Source organism: Camellia sinensis, chromosome 1 (genome assembly GCF_055761805.1).
Source record: "Camellia sinensis isolate YWXY chromosome 1, ASM5576180v1, whole genome shotgun sequence".
Lineage (NCBI taxonomy): Eukaryota > Viridiplantae > Streptophyta > Magnoliopsida > Ericales > Theaceae > Camellia > Camellia sinensis.
In genome coordinates, this window is record NC_138961.1 from 248,382,424 (window position 1) to 248,401,109 (window position 18,686).

Genomic DNA, 18,686 nt, shown 5'->3' on the forward strand with positions numbered 1-18,686 from the left:
CTTTTTTTGTTTTTGTTTTTTTTTTTTTTTAATAATAATAAAAAATAAGAATAGATTAATGGGGAAAGCATGTGCGCAGATGGGTTGGAAAGTGAAAAAAAAAAAAAAATGAGAGAGAGAGAGCGTGGGGTACATGATGATAATGTTGGGTCATGGAGAGAGAGAGAGAGAGAATGAGTTGTGGGATTAGGAGAGTGTCAGTCCATTGAGAAAAAAAATAAAAAAGAATGAGTTGTGGGATTAGGAGAGTGTCAGTCCATTGAGGAAAAAATAAAAAAGAAAGGTGTATTTTAAAAAGAGAGTTGATGGGTGGTTAGTCTCGTGGGTCAGAAGAAAAAGAGGGAGTGGGTGATAAAAAAAAAAAAAAGAAAGTGAAAGTGAGTGAGAATATATTGATAATGAAAAGTGGGAAAGGTGACAAAGTGAGGGATGTCCGTGAGTGGAGAGAAAAGAATAAGAATTATGATTATTATTATAAAATAATCAAAGTTTGCTTCTGGGTCTTTGTGGTGGGTCTGTGAAGATTTCCATTGGGTGCTTTGAGACTGCCTCTGTAATGCAGTGTGGTAATTTCACTCGAGAAGCAACAATAGAGGAGAGAACGATGATGGAACACAGATAGAGCCCCTGCGGTGTGTATTCAACACACACTGGTGTTGTGCTTTCTTCTGAATCTTCTCAACTACACAGGAGGAATGTTAGAGAAAGAAAAACCCTTGGAACCCTTGTACGCATAGTACGCAATCCGCGTATAATAGAACCCCGGAATGAACAGAACCGAACCCAGAATCGCAAAGAAAATCCCGTGAGCAGTGTCGCCGCCGACTCGATGGAAGGCCATGATGGGGCTGAGAACGATGCCTAGGGTTCCGAAAACGAGGAGAGAGACAGCGAGAGCGATCTCTTTGATCGGAGGGCGGTTGTTGTAAGAGGAGTCCGTCATGATGTCTTCGTCGGAAATGGAGAAAGCTGGAGCTCCTCCATCTGTCTGTCTGATGTGATGAAGAGTTGGAGGTCGGAGGCGTGGCGGAGCTCCTGCAGGAACTGGCGGAAATGGCCGCAGGGGGCGGCGGAGACGGCGAGGGCGAGTAGGCGGGTTCGGCCGTGTACGACGAGGTCGGTCACGAGAAATTGCTCGGCGTGGACGGAGTGGTGGAGGGGGAGACCAGGGAACTCAAGGTTGACGCCGACGCAGATCCGACGGCGCCGACGTGGTAGTCGGAGAGAGGAGGGCGAGCTAGGGTTTGAGCTGATTTGACGAAGGTAGGGAGGAGTTGGAGGAGAGAGAGGCCTGAGTTTAGTCGCCATTGATGAGGCCTCTGATGCTTCAATTACAAATCTGGGTCCATCCATTTCCAGCGGGCAGCGAAGGCAAGATTGCCGGCCGGCTGCCCGCCGGTGAGAAAAAAAAATACAAGCGTAAATCTTATAGCTCTGATACCATGTAAAATAAATTGATGTATTTCTGTATTGTATGTGATACTTTCAAAGAGGAATGAACTCTCTCTTTATAGAGAGAAGAATGGTTACATTGGATACCAAATTGCTCCACTATCACCGAAAGCAAAAAGGAAAGCATAAACCTATATAATTAATAATTATACTAAAGCTAAAGATTCAATTAACAATTTAACAATTATATTAACAACAGAAAAGGCAGCAAAAGAAAGAAATGCATTCCGTGATAATAAAAAAAAAAAAAGAGAATAGAATAAAGCAATAACCACAACTAGAAGCAACATAGTTTGATTCAAGTGAACTCTATTCTGTTTTTATGACTATAAATAGATGGGCCACATCAAACCTTCATTAAACTAGCCAAGTTTTTCATTTTGTCCATCTCTAGAGCACACAAAAATGGCGAAGCAATTAACAACAACTGGTAACCGATTCAAGTTGACAATCTCCGATGAGAATGTCACCTTAAAGAAAATCCAGGAAACCCATTCTCCCGATGGCCGAGTCTTTGATGTCAAAACTCTTCTTCAAGTCGTTGAGGACATCTTTAATCGCGCTGAAGTCACAAGCACGGATGACACTCTAGTACTGCGGGTATAAATAAATATAAATATGCAAATTCTATTTGTATAACATTATTTCCTTTCTCGTTCACATATTTTTTCTTTGATTGTTAGAGTTTTCTAATCAACTTTTACTTGCATTGCAGAGCTCTAAACATATTGTTGAAACTTCGGAGACTCCGTCAGCAAGCTTCGATGACATGCCCGAGCCTTTAGCTTACGCCATTGATAAAATTTCCACCGAGGCATTGAAATATACAACCCCTCTCTCTCTCTCTCTCTCTCTCTCTCTCTCTCTCTCTCTCTCTCTCTCTCTCTCTCTCTCTCTCTATATATATATATATATATATTAGTGAGTCGCACATGTAATGTGTTTGTAATTCAAAGAACCTAAGCCCCGTTTGTTTGGGATTATGGGGAGGGAATTGGGTTTGATAGTGAGGAGGGGATTGAAAATGGAGTGTTTGTTTTGAGAGATAGGGAGGAGATTAGTAATCCCTTGGTATTAGTAAGGAGGAGGAAGGGGGATTGGTAAGGAGGAGGTAGAGATGACATTAGAAAAATAGTGAGGGGATTAGAAATTTTTTTATTTATTTTTATTTTTATATATTGAGAATTTTTTTAAAAAAATATATTGTTTATTTTTTTATATTTTTTTATTTGTTTTATTATTTTATATAAAAATAATTTAACAATTCCTCACTATCAATCCCCTCACTATTAATCTCCTCACTAACAATCCCCTCATTATCAATCCCCTCCATTCTATCTCCCAAAACAAACGGGGCCTTAAGGGATTGGGATTCATAGTGAGGTAGAACCTACTAATATCATGTTTGTTTTGAGAGATGGAGAGGGGATTCGTAATCCCCTCCGGACTACGAATCCCCTTGGGAAGGGGATTAGGATAGACCTGTAGGACTTGGTATTAGAGAAATAGTCCGGCAGACTAAATTTTTTTTATTTTTATTTATTTTTTATTTTATTTTTTACATGTCGGGTATTTTTTTTTGAACATTAATGTTTAATTTTTTGTATTTTTTGTTAAGTAAAAATCATTATTTTATTTATTTTATTTTTTTTGAAATTTTTTTGTTTTATTTTTATTTCTTTAAATTTTTTTACATGTTGGGTATTTTTTTTAAAACATTAATGTTTAATATTTTTGTATTTTTTTATTTGTTTTTTTATTTTATATTTATTTTATATAAAAATAATTTAATAATCCCCACACTAACAACTATCATAAAAACAAATACAATTTTACTTAATCCCCACACTAACAATTCCCTCCATTTTATCTCTGAAAACAAACAAGGCCTAATAGTATAAGAATAATGATAAAAAAATATGCAAATATATTGTGTGTTGCTCAAATAATAATAATTTATTTTGTCAAACTAATGATCTTTGTTTCGAGTCTTGTCTCTTCTTTTTTATATATCAAATTCCATCTTTTTTCAAAAGTTTTAGTTTAGTTTAACCTTCGTTGCCAAACTGTAAAATCAGCTATTGATTGGTTCATATATTTCTCTTGCAATACCTTCATGTTGTATTTGACTGTAAGATTTGTGAATGGATTTGGAAAAAGAAAGGAAAAATGTGTGGAAAACTAAATGAAATATTTTATTCACATTTCTTTTTCAAATTCTTTCTCAAATCTCCCAACCAAACACAACGTCAATGTGCTTGATAAATGTTCCCATTCTCCCACCCACTTCCAGTCCTCCCACCCCCAACCCAACTGCTCTCCATTATTTTGTATTGTGGATATGCTGATTTGGGGTTTTTTTGGGGTTTTGATTTTATGTGTGCGTGTGTATTGGTTTGGGTGCTTTTTGTGTGTTGATTATGCAACCATTATTTTGTATTGTGGATATGTTGATTTGGGGATTTTTTGGGGGGTTCTAATTTTATGTGTGTGTGGGTTGGTTTGGGTGCTTTTTGTGTATTGATTATCCAACGAAGAGGAATTGGTGGCTGATGGGTAGGAGTAAGAGTGTAAAAATGGCCCGTGGCCCATGGGCGGCCCGACTCGATTAGGTCCAGTTAGGCTCAAGCCAAGCTCGAGACCTTAGGCCTGGGCCAATGGGCCATCATTTATTAAAGCCTGCTCAGCCGGTGGGCCCAGCTCGTGGCCCGACCCATTGACCTACATAAGGCCCACTAAAAACTCGTCCCGACTGAGGCCCAGTGCCATTTCTTGTAGGAAAAAATAAATTTTAGTGAAAAAAATAGAAAAAAATGTTCAAACCTTGTCCGAGCCCAGGCCCAAACCTGAGGCCTGACCCGCTGGCCCAAATACCCCATAGGCTTGGGCCTAATTTTCTAGCTCGTGGGTTCAGTCGATCTGAATTTTGGTGGAAGCCATGAGCCTGGGTGGGCCAGGCCGAGCCAAATTTACACCCCCAGGTAGGAGGTGCCAATGGTTGGTGGTTTTAGTGGGTGGTAACTAATGGAGGTTGGTGGTGGGTGGTGGTTTTGGGTTGTTTTAACAGGGAGAGAAAGGAAAAAGAATTGAGATGTAAAGGGTAATAAAGCAATTCATCATTGTAAGTAAGGGTATTAAGGTCATTATCTATTTTTTGTTACATCTATTAAGATGCAAAAGTCTGATAGGGGGTGCAGTGTAATTTTTCAAACATGGAGGAGGAATCTGTATTAAAGTTAAACCTCAAGAGGTGTCAGTATAATTTATCCATATATTATATATATAATTTTTGGATATTACTAGTTTAATGTAAAAGTTACTTTTTAAACCCAGTAATATAATAATCAATTAAAATATTTAGGTCAACCTTCTTTTATATTTTCTCTAATAATTATCTAATTATCTCTTACATATCATTCAATTTAAAAAGTTAGCTTATATATTATTTTTCATATTAAACAGAGTAATAATAGTTTCACACGCCAACTTTGGACCAATTTGGGAATATGGTTAAAAGTCAATTTTTGGCTTTTAACCTATTTTGGATCACATTATTTCTCTCTACTTTTTTTTTATATGTTTTTTCAAAAAAAAAAAAAAAAAACCCAGCTTTTAACCAACTTTCCAAAACAACAGATCCAAAATAATTGCAAATAATACTGTTATTAGCATCCGATCAATTATTTTGGCCTCTCCATTTCTTTAGATCCCTATTTATAAATTTTAAAACCCTTAAAATTTCTTTTCTTTTCCTAAATAATACCAAAATTATCCTTGTGAAAACATTCAACCCATTTAATTGAATGCACACCCCCACACCAAAAAAAATCTCTCCCAAAAATCGTAGCAAAACTCACGAAGGTGATTATTATTTCATCTCCACTTACTTGATCATGACCTTACTGTAAGAAAATAAATATAGGGTTTTTAATCTTCAATCCTTAGAATTTATCAGTAAGAAATTGTTTTGGGATTTTTGTACTTGAGAAAGAAGAAGAAGAGCCAAGTGTGATTACTGTCAATTGCCCTGATAAGACTGGCTTAGGTTGTGATCTCTGCCGCCTCATTCTTTTTTTCGGTTTGACCATTGTTAGAGTTAGTTATTTGTTCTCGAACAAATAAGAAATGTTCGATTATCTGTTTCTGAACAAATAAACAATGCTCGGGCCTATGTTCCTGAATTTCAGTCTTATGTTTAGGAGTTCAGTCCTGAAGAAATAGCGAACAGTTTTTATTATTTTTGTTATTTTTTTTCAAGAAACTTATCTTTATAAGGCTAATCTCTTCTGAGCTAAGAAGACCATCAAAGTTATGAACCTTTTCTGAGCTTTTCTTGTTGTACTCCTCTCATTTTATGGAGTTGTGGTTGCCAGAAAAACTTCTATTTATTGTCATTGCCGAATAAATGGTTGCCAAGGGTTTTTAAGATTTTGAGAGTGAGTAGGTTTTGAAGGTTGGATTTGGGGAAGATGGATAGATGGTGATGGAGGTGGGTGCTCTCACAAACCCTAATTCACGATGTAGTGGGTGTGTGGGCTTAATTGTGAGATGGAGTTTTTCAAAATTATTGATGTCCTTTTTAATAATTTTATTTGAGATTATTATTATAAAAAAAAATAAAACAAAAAATGAGATATCCAAAATAGTTGATGGGATACTAATAGCAACATTCAATGGGTAAAAATGACGTACCCTTTTACATATTTCTTTCTAATCTCTTCTTCATTCTCTCTCTTCTGTAAACCTTAACCCACTTGCAAACCCTATACCACTATTGGTTAGCTCCAAAATCTAGCATCGATAGCTCTTCTCTCACCCCTTCACGCTGTTGTTAGCCTCTACCCTCTTTTGTCCTCCGTTACCTCTTACAGTTCATCTCCACCCTCTCCAATCCCCAATTCGAAGCCCTTATTGCCTTGCCTTCCCCTACATTTGTCCTTCTCTGCATGGTGTGACTCTAGCTCTCGCAATGACAACCAGTTATGACGTTGGCACTAGATCACGAAGAAGACCAAATTGCCAAAACCCTAAACCAAATCATAATCACAATCATAATCATAATCATAATCATAATCACATGGAAAGGAGAAAAGGTTGAAGGGTATTTTTATAATTTCATATATTTTCATGGCCATTTTGCAATTACTTTGAATCCAACTTTGTTTTTGCAATTGTTTTTTGGTCTTCCCATTTTTGTTTCCCCCAAGTCTCCCTTGTGATGATATCTTAAACCTTTCTCAGAAGGAAAAAGGTCATTAAGTGCAATATATTTATATTTATAATTATTGCATGACAGTTCTCGTGCAAGTGTCATGATGGGGTAGATACACATGCAACAACAATGTCAGTGTTGAAAATGTTAACGAGCTATTCATGGGAGGCCAAAATGGTGCTAGCCTTGGCTGCATTCGCGGTGAGTTACGGAGAATTCTGGCTTGTTGCTCAGTTCCAAACCTCGAGCCAACTTGCCAAATCGGTGGGAGTCCTCAAGCAAGTGCATTTCATCTTGGAGAAATCAAACATATCGAAACCCCAATTTGATGAAATCAAAAGTCTTCTAAAAGACTTGCTAGCCATTACCAAGTGCGTCGTTGAGTTTACGGACCTTTCATCTCGGTACACGACCACCACGACAGATCTACTAGATATGTCCACTGTCGTTTCCCAGATCGCCACTGCTACCTATTGGACTATCAGAAGTGCTGTAGCTTGTGCTTTTCAAATTGCTAGCCTTATGGGGATTGACCATGAGTACGTTTCATTTTCATTTGAAAAAAAATAAAATAATAATAATTAATTTATTTTTTTGACTTATAATCGAGTAATATTTCAGGCACAGAGTAGGAGCTATGGAGGGTTGGGAACTACCACACTTGGCTCGTAAAATCAGCATCGTACACAACCTCCTCTCTGTTCGTCTGTCTACCTTCAACCAACGCATCGGTGAGAGAGAGCATATAATGTTTTTTTTTTACTTTTTGATTCTTTATATATGGGCCGATCGAAGAACACTAATTAATTTTTAATGCAGAGGAAAAGGAGCAAAAGGATATGTATGAATTGCTTGTAGAATTGTTTAAAACGACTCAACTTGAAAACATGACGGTTTTCAAGGTATTTTTTAGTACTAGGGACGGTTTAATAAAACTTCTCGATGGTTCTGATGCTAGAAAGATAAGGGTATGTGCTCTTGATCTTTTCTTTTTTTTTTTTTTTTGTAATTTTTTATTGTAGCATCATCATCATTATTATTAGGAAATTCTCAAAAACTCTTAAATGAATTTCTTAAACCATTACGTGTAAGTCGGTTTGTGTGTAGATCATATGTATGCATGACAATCTTAAAGTTCAATTGTAATGCTGCTCATTAATAATGCTGCAAAGCAAAGTGTTGTCTCAATCTCAATATTTTGCCTTTTGTTTTGAAAATTGAGGGAGACAGGTAAACATTGAGGTGCTGAGAGCAAAGCATGTACTGCTGCTGATATCAAACCTAGAATTCCCAAATGATGAATTGGTGATACTGGAACACATATACACACAGTCGAAGCAGCATCAATATGAAATTGTGTGGGTACCGATAATTCGCCAAGATGATAATTATTCAATTAGTTGGAGTGACATGGAGCTAAAGCTATTTCAGCAATTTAGGGGTAAAATGCCATGGTACAGTGTGGAGGATCCTTCATTGATACAGAGGGCAGTGGTGAGGTACACCAGGGAGGTTTGGCACTTTGGAAAGAACCCTATTCTTGTGGTTGTCGATACAAAAGGCAAAGTTACATGCCCAAATGCACTCCATAGGATGTGGATTTGGGGGTGGATTTGGGGGAGTAACGCTTTCCTCTTTCCAAATGGAGACGATGATCCCTCTCCAAATGGAGACAATGATCTCTGGATTAAGCAGCCTTGGAACCTCGAGTTTTTGGTTGCAGATGTCGATCCAACAATTAGTTCTTGGGTATAAAATTTGTTTCATATGCACATTTACTCTACTTATATGATTGTCATATCTTAATCATATTCATTTTATATATGTTTATTATACTTATACTCATTGCACATCCCAAACATATATATATATATATATATATATATATATATTTTGTTCTAAAATATGATTACACACTTTCATCTTTGTTCTAAAATATGGTGATTATTATCGTAAAGTCTCCTTGAAGAATCGAAAAAAAAAAAAAAAAAAATCAAATATATATGTAATGTAATGAACTAAAAATTTAGAGAAAAGAAAACAAAGTTTTCAATAATATTAATTCTCTTAGAAATTTTGTTCTTACATTATTAATTTGAATAGAATAGATTACATTTTATTAAATGTCTAATTATTAAAAAAATGATAGAGAAATGTAACCTGTATAAGACTACTTTTATATGATTACCACATTCGGTTACCATTCCCATTCAACGTACCGTAATTTCCAATAGTAACTTAAATTTTTTTCATAGGAAGATATTATTGTCATGTGTTTTTAATATCATTCAATTATTGGGGGGACTTAAATTTGATGTGATGATCAGATTACACAAGGAAAATACATATGTCTGTATGGAGGAGATGACATGGATTGGATCAAGCAATTTACAACCACGGCGCGAGATGTAGCACAAAAAGCAGGCATTTCCTTGGAGATGGTTTATGTGGGAAAGAGGAATTCAAAGGAAAAATTTCTTCGGACGATCATAGCAACCATCAATGATGGAAAACTGAGTCACTTCTTGCCAGAGCCGAGTTCAATTTGGTACTTTTGGGTGAGAATAGAGAGCATGTGGCACTCCCAGAATCAGCTCGGAAAATCAGCTGACATTGACCATGTAATGCATGAAATCGAGAAAATGATGATTTTCGGTAGCAGTGAAGGTGGATGGGCTCTGCTCAGTAAAGGAGGCGCATCGGCAGCAGAAGAGATGATCACAGAAAAAGGATTTTTTATTCAACATTGCTTTTCGAAGTATGAGATGTGGAAGGACAATGTTGAGCCTTTGGGTTTTATGGAAGCACTACGAATATTCATCCAACAAAATCGCCTCCCCCCCTCACCCTTACGCAACTGCAGCATACTACTGTTTCCAGGTCCCGGCACTAATTCTTATAGGCTTCCAAACAAAGTGGAATGCACCGATTGTGGGCATGATATGGAGAAATTCATCATGTATCGTTGTTGTCATGACTACCTGTGACAACATATATATTACTATTACTATTACTATTATGATTACTATGTATGTGTGTTTGCCTACTAAATAAAAAATTACAAAATAAATGAAGTGTAATGTAACTCTCTAGCTCCATAGCTGGATTGAAAGCCAATAATAAGAAGAAAAAAAAAAGTGTGCCTTGTGTGTAAGAGAGAGGAGATGTGATTCCTCTCGTACTTTGAACTTTCTGTACTGTTGTTGAACATCACATTGTAATAAAATGACAACTCATGTCATGTCTTTATTATTATTATCGTTATTTTGGTCTTTTGAATGAATGAATTGTTTTCTTTGCTTACGTATATGTATAAATAAATTTCTGGAATAGGAAGTGCCCATACAATCTGAAATAATAGTTTGAGAAAGTGAGAGAGGATAGAGAGAGAGAGAGAGAGAGACAATATATTGTTTGTCTGTCAATAATGTATGTATTACAAAGAGAATGCACTCTGTTTATAGAGAGAATTATGGTGCATTGGATGCCGATGCCCACCGAAAGCATAAACATAAAGAATAAAGTGCTAAAGTTATTAATAATTAAAGCTATTAACAATTATACACTAACATAACAATTATACACTAACACAATCATTGAACAAAACAGGATTCAAAACAGCTGAGGACATGGTTCTTGTGCAAACAAAACTAGCCCAGATGACAAAGACCACAGCTGGCGCTTTCTCTTCGGCCCAAGGAAACCAAAATAAAATTGGCTTCTCTGTAGCAAAATATTTGTGCGAAGAGTTTTGTCTGTAGAAAACTCAATCACACCAACATTGACAATGAATATTGAGAACAAGAACCAAAATAAATACAAGCAAAAAATATAGAGAACAAAAGAGAAAGAGACAATCACACACAAGACGTGAGCAATCAATTAATTATGTGGTTCGATTATGTGGAAAATATATGATTTTCCACAAATAAATCAATCCATGAAAATAAAAACTAAAACAGAAAAATTAAATCAATAATGACACAAAATTTTTTGCATGGTTCCCTTAATGTAAAGTACGCTCACGGGATCGAAATTCGATTCTACTATTAATCATAAAGTTTTTAACATTCTAAATAATCACAAATAATTAAGAGGAAATGTCTCACTAAATAGACGAATAAAAGTTTTCAAAACAGATTATAGAAGACCCAAAATAATAGACCCAAATCAGCTTCACCAACCAAAGATTCACCCAAATAGAGAAGCAGGGAATTTCCTCTTAGACATGCACTGCCAAATCGCTTCTTTGTGCAACCAAGCAAAATACCACCGAATTAATCAAAAAGCTGCTGCTCCTCTCCACCAAGTCAAACGGCTGCCATTTTGTTTCGGAAAAAACAAAACAATCCCAAATATATTGTAAATTTTGGGGTTTTTTTAGTCAAAACTCTGACGGTTATCAAACTGATTATAAAAATTAGATATAATATATTAAAAATATATTATAATTAATACCAAATTAAATTAATAAAGTGGTATACCCAACACTATCTTCACCGAAAATCACACAAACACTCTAAATAACTACAATATTGAGAGAAACAAACTAAAATTTTGTTTTATTTTTTGTTGTTGAACGTAATAATTAATCTTCAGATTAGGAAAATAGAAGCAAGGAACCAAATCTTTCTCTTTTTTTTGGGCTTCTTTTCACTTTTAGTTTTTGTTAGAACCAAAAAGAAAAAGCAGGAAAACATTCTCGATAATGTTACTACATAAAAGAAAAGCGGAGCTGTTGCAGAGCTCTAATTAGAGCTTCTGGAGTACAGCTCTAATGAGCTGTCCAGCAATTAAAAAAAAAAAAAAACAGTGAAGTAAAAAACAAAAAAAAGAGAAGAAAAAGACAAATTAGAACTCTATTAGAGGTCTTTTTTTAGAGGTGTATATCATTTTTCAAAAGAAAAGCATAGGCACTGCCATCCCACATGATTTGTGTTGCTGACATTCCACGTCAAAGACATGGAATCAATTCATACAGTAAAGTTTCTCTTTATTGCTAACTCTTTAACTTGAAATGCTTTGCACCAAGGATTTGTTTTTTTATTTGTTGATCCTTGGATTTGCTGATTTATGATAATTTTAAGAAGGAAAAAAAAAGACCACAAACATGTTGGGAAAATAGGCACAAATTATATAATTATATATATATTATATATCTGAATATTTCTAAAGTTTCTTATAAAAAAAAGAATATTTTAATTAATGTTAACAAAAATGTACAATTTATAAAGTTAAAGAATGATAGATTAATATGTAAGAATCTACATTTATTTATGGGCAAATTTCCTTGGTAGTCCTTATATTTCGATCATTGTGTCATTTTGATTCATGTAATTTTAATTGACTCGATTTTGATTCTAAATTTATAATTTTATCTCAATTTGATCCAGTTGATTAAAATGTTAGTGTTTTTTAAATGAAAATGAGCACATGAGCGGTATTTGTCATACTTTCATAAGTGAAATTGTAAATTTCTTCAATTCGATAACTAAGCTTCATCCAACTCAGCTACTATTTTCCTTCAAAAATCCTAATCGGCGCTATCAATCAAAACTAAATTGATACAAATCTAAAATTCAAAGTTAAAATCGAGCGAATTAAAATTAAATAGACCGAAGTGACGCAAGAGCAAAATATAAGGATTACTGATATAATTTGTCCTATATTTATTTATTATTATCATCTTCTAAATTATTTTGTTTAGATTTGGAAATGCATTCCATACGTCGTGTTACCCTTACCTGACCGAAAGTGTTTAAATCTAAAATAAATAAATTCCATGACGTGTTTAGCTGTCAACATATATCTAATTATCAAAAAATATCCACCAAGTGTTGGTGTCAAATACCAACACATCATATTCTTAAAAATATCTGTACTTCTTAGGTTATTACTGTTTTGTAAATGGGTCGAATTCTGAGAGCCAAACAAATAATTTATCATATGTTAACCTTCACAATACAAGTCACAGTCGATTCACTATTGAAAAGTGAAGATGTAGGGTGGGGTAGAGGGACCAACAAAAATTTGAAAAAAGCCCAGGCAGTCTTCAACTTAACGTTGGGGAATTTTATTTTCATTGTTAGCAAGCAAGGAAGTTGATTCAGCATCTGCTTTTCTTTTTGTTTTTTATTCCATTTCTGATAGCTATATAAAGGGCAAGTCAGATTGCAAGAAGAACACACAACACAAGCCTTCCTATTTTTCTCCTCTCTCTTAAGAGTTTTTGCATTGTCTTTCTTTAACAACATGGCCATGAGCAAGATGACACCAGGTTCCATGCAGCAACTGATCAAAGGCGACCGAAGCATGCTCATGTCGTCCGACGACAATGTTCTGATGAAGCAAATTCAGGGTACCCATAACCCAGATGGCCGTGAAATCGATGTCAAACCTATTCTCGATATCGTCGAGGACATCCTCAGCCGCTCCACCATTCAAGTCGAAACCAGCATTGTCCCGGTATAACAAATTCTACCTTATAATCATCCTCGATCCTGTCCCCAAATCTTTCTGTTTTCTAAGTTTTTTTGTTGATAAAATTAATTTAGTTGCGATTTGAATACTGTAGAGAAAGGGAGTCCAAGGACACATGGAGACTTTGGAAGAGAAAGGCCAACAAGCTGGCGTCATTAACATGCTTGAGGCACTGTCCTTCATAATTGATCGACTTTCCAGCGAGGTTATTACTTTAAGCACATACATAACTACTATATTTTGTAACACATTTTATCCAATTCATTGCATCTAGTGACTTTTAATTTTAAAAATCTAATTATAATTTACATTATCAGATAGCATACAAGTGTCTGGGTGGCATGGACGGCCATCAAATAACAGTCTCTCTGTTCACCGTGCTATCAAACTATTCATGGGAAGCCAAGCTGGTGCTTGCACTAGCAGCTTTCGCTTTGAACTACGGAGAATTCTGGCTCCTGGCTCAGATCTACACATCAAACCAACTCGCAAAATCAATGGCGCTCCTGAAGCAATTACCGGTCATCATGGAACACTCTGGCCCACTGAAATCCCGGTTTGATGCACTGAACACTCTGATCACGGCCATGTTGGATTTGACCAGGTGCATTGTGCAATTGAAGGATATACCCTCTTCATATGTCACACAGGAGGTGCCTGCCTTGTCCGCGGCCATAGCCACTATCCCGACTGCTGTCTACTGGACTGTTAGAGGCATCGTTGCTTGCGCTACCCAGATCACTAGCCTCACTAGCATGGGCTTTGAGTACGTTTAATGATTTGTTACAATGTTAACTCATTTAAGTATCAAGTCTTTATGTATGAATATCTAGTTTTCCTGATAATAATATCAATGTTTGCAGATTCGTAACATCTGCTACAGAGGCATGGGAGCTATCGACCTTGGCCCACAAGATCAACAGCATACATGACCATCTTAAGAAGCAACTCGAGCTCTGCTTCCAACTCATAGGTAATTAAGCTCTAACCATTTCAAAAAAGTTTAAATCTACACCATCCACTTCACTTTCGCCATAAAAATTCATGATACATAACTATTGTAAACTAAACATTACGATTGTTTGATGCAGAGGAGAAAAGGAGCCTTGAAGCTTATGAGACACTGGTGCGTCTCATGGAAATGATACACTTAGACAACATGAAAGTTCTCAGGGCGCTGATTTATGCCAAGGATGATCTGCTGCCGCTCTTTGATGGTTCTGCTAAGAGAAGGGTACGTTTTAACATGGACTCTAATGGTTTTGAACATTTGTAGCTATTATTGCATGTTTATTAATTTCTTTCATCTCCATGGCCGAAAACAGGTTAGTCTGGAAGTTCTGAGGAGGAAGAATGTTTTACTGCTGATATCGGACCTCGACATCTCTATGGATGAGCTTTCAATTCTGGAACAGATTTATAACGATTCTCGTCATCAAGGAACAAGGTTGGATCACCTGTACGAGATGGTGTGGATCCCAGTTGTGGATCGGTCGGTGCAATGGACTGATCCAATGCAAAAGCAGTTTGAGAGCTTGCAATCCACTATGCCATGGTACACGGTGCACCACCCTTCGTTGATTGATCGAGTGGTGATTAGGTTCATCAGGGAGAAGTGGCACTTCAGGAACAAGCCAATCCTAGTGGTGCTGGACCCACAAGGTAAGGTTGTGAGCCCCAATGCCATCCACATGATGTGGATATGGGGAAGCAATGCATTCCCTTTTACTAGCGCGAGAGAGGAAGCTCTTTGGAGGGAAGAGACTTGGAAGCTTGAGTTGCTCGTGAATGGTATCGACCAAACAATTCTCAATTGGGTAAACTTCATCTTCCTATATCTTAATAATCATTGTTACACAAAAATGATGAGGCATCAATTTTTTTTATTTTTTATAATTAAATGTCATTTAAATAAATATTTTATTTTAAAATGATAGGTCATTGACATCATTGAACATGCAAATTTTATATATTTCATGACTCATAAATTAAACATACATATATATAATTCCCTCATATAGTGGTTGTATTATAATAATGAAATTGATATTAATACACACGTATTGGAATTTGGCTTGATTTTGACTTTATTAGTAATACCCCTACTTCATGATTTTTTTATTATTTATCGACTCTTACATATCGAAATTTTAGACTTTCAATTGTTATTCATCAATACATCGATGTCTTTTATTACAGGTTAGAGATGGAAAATACATATTTTTGTATGGAGGGGATGACCTTGAGTGGATACGAAGATTCACAACCAGAGCAACTGCGGTTGCACGTGACGCGCGCATCCCTCTGGAGATGGTCTATGTGGGAAAGAGTAGCAAAAGGGAGCAAGTTAGGAGAGTCATTCAAACCGTCAACAACGATAAAATGGGGGTTGCCTGGCAAGAGCCTATGATATGGTTCTTCTGGACTCGGCTAGAGAGCATGCTCTTCTCCAAGATTCAACTTGGCAGGGTTGATGATTACGACCCCATGATGCAAGAAATCAAGAAACTGCTTAGCTACGACAAGAGTGGAGGATGGGCAGTGCTTTGCAGAGGATCAGAAGTAGTGGTCAATGGGCACGGGACCACGGTGTTGCCTACCTTGGTGGAGTACGAGGACATATGGAAAATAAATGTGCCCACCAATGGGTTCGATAAATCGTTTAAGGATCACCATGACAAGCTTCATGGGATTACGCACCCGTGTTGTCGATTTGAGTTCCCGAGCGTGGCAGGAAGGATCCCAGAGAGCATGAAATGCCCGGAGTGTCTCCGTGTCATGGAGAAGCACATCACCTTCATATGCTGCCATGATGATAGTGCTACCACCAACACCAACGTACTCTACTGAAATAAGATTCAACCATGTTGAATAATAATGCTATGAATAATACTGTGTGTGTTTTATATATCTACTTTTGTTTTTTCTTCTTTCTTGTGTAATAAGATTTAAGTGTCAAATGTAATTGTCAAGGTCACTCATGTGGGTGGGCCTTCATGTAATCGGTTGTCTAATATTGTTAAATAAGAGATACTTCCATGTTTTATGGTATAATATTAGTGATAACATATGGGATAACATTTCTCCACTTAAAATTGCTCATGATAGTATTTTCTTTTTTAATCATTCTTTCACTAAATCAAAAGAGAATTTATTTGGACATTGCAACAAGAGTAATGCTATAATTGTTACTTTATTATATCACTTTTAATGTGCCATATATCTCATGTATTATTAGCATATTATTTGATATTAATACCAGTGACGAGACCCATTGAACTAATAATGGATTGACACATGAGATGATATATTGAAAACAATATAAAAAGGTGATAAATATAACATTATTGTTGCAACAATACCTACTATATACCTTTTTCATCCACTCGATGTGTGGAGGAGATAAGAAGGGTTTATGTTTCAATAAATGGTTAAAAGTTCATTAACTTTTGATTTGAAGATTGGAGATTAGTTATTAGGGATTTATGAGTTTTTAAAAATAGTTTTATGGGGGAATTACTTACTAGTTAAACAAATAAAATAAAAAAAATTCTAAATATGGAGGGGTGTAAGTTTTACTTGTACCCTCCACAGTTTTTTATTTGTACCCCATCACATAATCACTTGTACCCTTAATGTTTTTGTAATTTTTTGTTTGGATAAATTATCAATAGGTCATAATAGTTGGACTTAATTCCCATCAAGTCTTATTGAAAATAAATTCTTGTAAAATTGTCGTTAAAAATAATTTTCTATGACTATTTTTTGCATATATCGCTAAAAATTGACAATTAGTAACTTTTTTTTGTCATGATTTTTATAAATTGATGCTAACATTTATAATTAGTGACGTTTTCTACGATGAATTTTTCAAACTATCGCTAAAAGTTAAAAATTAATGATTTTTTTGTGATAATTTTTTTATACTATCGCTAAAACTTATCATTAGTGACATTTTTTGTGACAATTTTCGAACTATCGTTAAAACTTAACAATTAGTAATTTTTTTTTAATAGTGTTTGATAAAAAATGTCATTAATTATTATAAAACCTATTGGACAATAAATCCACCTATTAGGACTTATACGTATGTCCTTTTTTTTTCTTTTTCTTTTTCTTTTTTCCTATCCCACTAATAACTAATTCTCCCTAATTTTATTGGTTAAGGTTTTATCCTTAATTACCATCCTTCTTTGTTCGATTAAATGATGATGTGTATATTGTCATGAAAATCATTTGAAAAATTGTAGAAATATATAAATTTAATTATAAAATTAGGCATAATCATCTTGAATTTATCATAGAATAGAAGACAATCCTGTTACATAAAATAAACTATGTGAGAAAATTATATCTATGATTAACTCATTTAAATGAAGCATGAATTGGGTGTGTACTTAGAATTTTTTAGGAGAAAGGTTATGGATAAATCCACCTAAAAAATTCTGAGTAAATGGCTAGATGGCAGAGATTAATTTATGTAATATAAAGTCTATATTTAAAATAAATCTAAATTATAAGATATAAATTTTAAATAATTTTTGAATTAATAAGGATAAGTTCATAATATTACTTATTTTTTTACATCTACTCAGGAGTAGTATTAAAATGGGTGTACTTTTTTTGGGGCAGATAAAACAGACAGATTTATTTGCGGTAATTTTTTCTAAGCTTAATCTTATATATTTTGTGGTCTCGAGTAAATGATAGAGGATAATATTTGAGATTTAAAAAAAAAAATTCTACAGTAATGCAGTATAACATCGGTTAAGTTTTGATTTATTAGACACTGAACAATATATAGATCCAAGTTTTACTACAAAAAAATTGACTTTTTGCGACGGTAAAATACCGTTGATAATACTCCTAATGCCGTCGCAAAAATTTTTTACGACGGCAAAAATGACTTTTTGTGACGGCAAGAGGGGGTCACAAATGGAGGGGTTGCAAAAGAGTTTTTGCGACGGCACAATGCCGTTGCTAATGTTTTTGCGATGGCATTTGTGTCTTTTGCGACGGCACTGTGCAGTCGCTAATAATGTTTGAAATTTCTTGACTTTTTGCGACGGCACTATTTTACTGTCGCTAAAAATGTTATTTGAGACAGCAAAAAATACCATCGCTAATAGTCTTTTTTTTGCAACGACAAAAACACTGTTTTTGCAACGGTGTGGTGCCGTCGCAAAAAGTATTAAAAATATGAAAATTTTTATTTTTTGCGACAATGTAATGCCGTCGCAAAAAGTATTAAAAAAATAATAAAATTTCTATTTTAAATAATAAAATTTCTACTTTTTGAGACAGTTTAGCGTCGTCGCAAAAAGTAAAACCTGTAACCAAATCAATAAAAAGAATAAAATTTTCTGTTTTTTGCGACAATGTAGTGCCGTCACAAAAAAGAAAAAAAAATCCTCCGATAAAATTATTAAAAATATTAAAATTTCTCCATAATAATTACATAATAATATAAAAATTCCTGTATAAAAATAACAATTTTTTCATAATAAAATATTCTTTCATTCATAATTACACATCAACAAAA

General features: G+C 34.9%; 2 protein-coding genes and 1 pseudogene across 2 annotated transcripts; 2 read left to right on the forward strand and 1 right to left on the reverse strand.

Moving 5' to 3' along the window:
• Nucleotides 1-939: 939 nt before the first annotated feature.
• On the reverse strand, nucleotides 940-1,353 carry LOC114286292 (cytidine deaminase 1 pseudogene; annotated as a pseudogene).
• Nucleotides 1,354-1,787: 434 nt separating this feature from the next.
• Nucleotides 1,788-9,919, forward strand: LOC114323097 (protein SIEVE ELEMENT OCCLUSION B). Its single transcript, XM_028270575.2, has 7 exons — nucleotides 1,788-2,052; nucleotides 2,168-2,266; nucleotides 6,749-7,203; nucleotides 7,286-7,395; nucleotides 7,484-7,632; nucleotides 7,895-8,413; nucleotides 8,992-9,919. The coding sequence occupies exons 1-7, from the start codon at nucleotides 1,858-1,860 to the stop codon at nucleotides 9,649-9,651; spliced, it is 2,187 nt and encodes a 728-aa protein (XP_028126376.2). The 5' UTR covers nucleotides 1,788-1,857; the 3' UTR covers nucleotides 9,652-9,919.
• A 2,777-nt stretch (nucleotides 9,920-12,696) lies between these two features.
• Nucleotides 12,697-16,195, forward strand: LOC114323098 (protein SIEVE ELEMENT OCCLUSION B). Its single transcript, XM_028270576.2, has 7 exons — nucleotides 12,697-13,129; nucleotides 13,239-13,349; nucleotides 13,462-13,910; nucleotides 14,008-14,117; nucleotides 14,236-14,378; nucleotides 14,470-14,961; nucleotides 15,344-16,195. Exons 1-7 carry the CDS (start codon nucleotides 12,917-12,919, stop codon nucleotides 15,992-15,994), a joined length of 2,169 nt encoding a protein of 722 aa, XP_028126377.2. The 5' UTR covers nucleotides 12,697-12,916; the 3' UTR covers nucleotides 15,995-16,195.
• The last annotated feature ends 2,491 nt before the right edge of the window (nucleotides 16,196-18,686 follow it).

Coding starts and splice junctions, on each gene's coding strand:
- LOC114323097 (XM_028270575.2), top strand. CDS start 1,858: ATGGCGAAGCAATTAACAACAACTGGTAACCGATTCAAGTTGACAATC. Junction 7,204..7,285: donor CTTATGGGGATTGACCATGA/GTACGTTTCATT, acceptor GTAATATTTCAG/GCACAGAGTAGGAGCTATGG. Junction 7,396..7,483: donor TACCTTCAACCAACGCATCG/GTGAGAGAGAGC, acceptor TTTTTAATGCAG/AGGAAAAGGAGCAAAAGGAT.
- LOC114323098 (XM_028270576.2), top strand. CDS start 12,917: ATGGCCATGAGCAAGATGACACCAGGTTCCATGCAGCAACTGATCAAA. Junction 13,350..13,461: donor TTGATCGACTTTCCAGCGAG/GTTATTACTTTA, acceptor TTACATTATCAG/ATAGCATACAAGTGTCTGGG. Junction 14,962..15,343: donor ACCAAACAATTCTCAATTGG/GTAAACTTCATC, acceptor CTTTTATTACAG/GTTAGAGATGGAAAATACAT.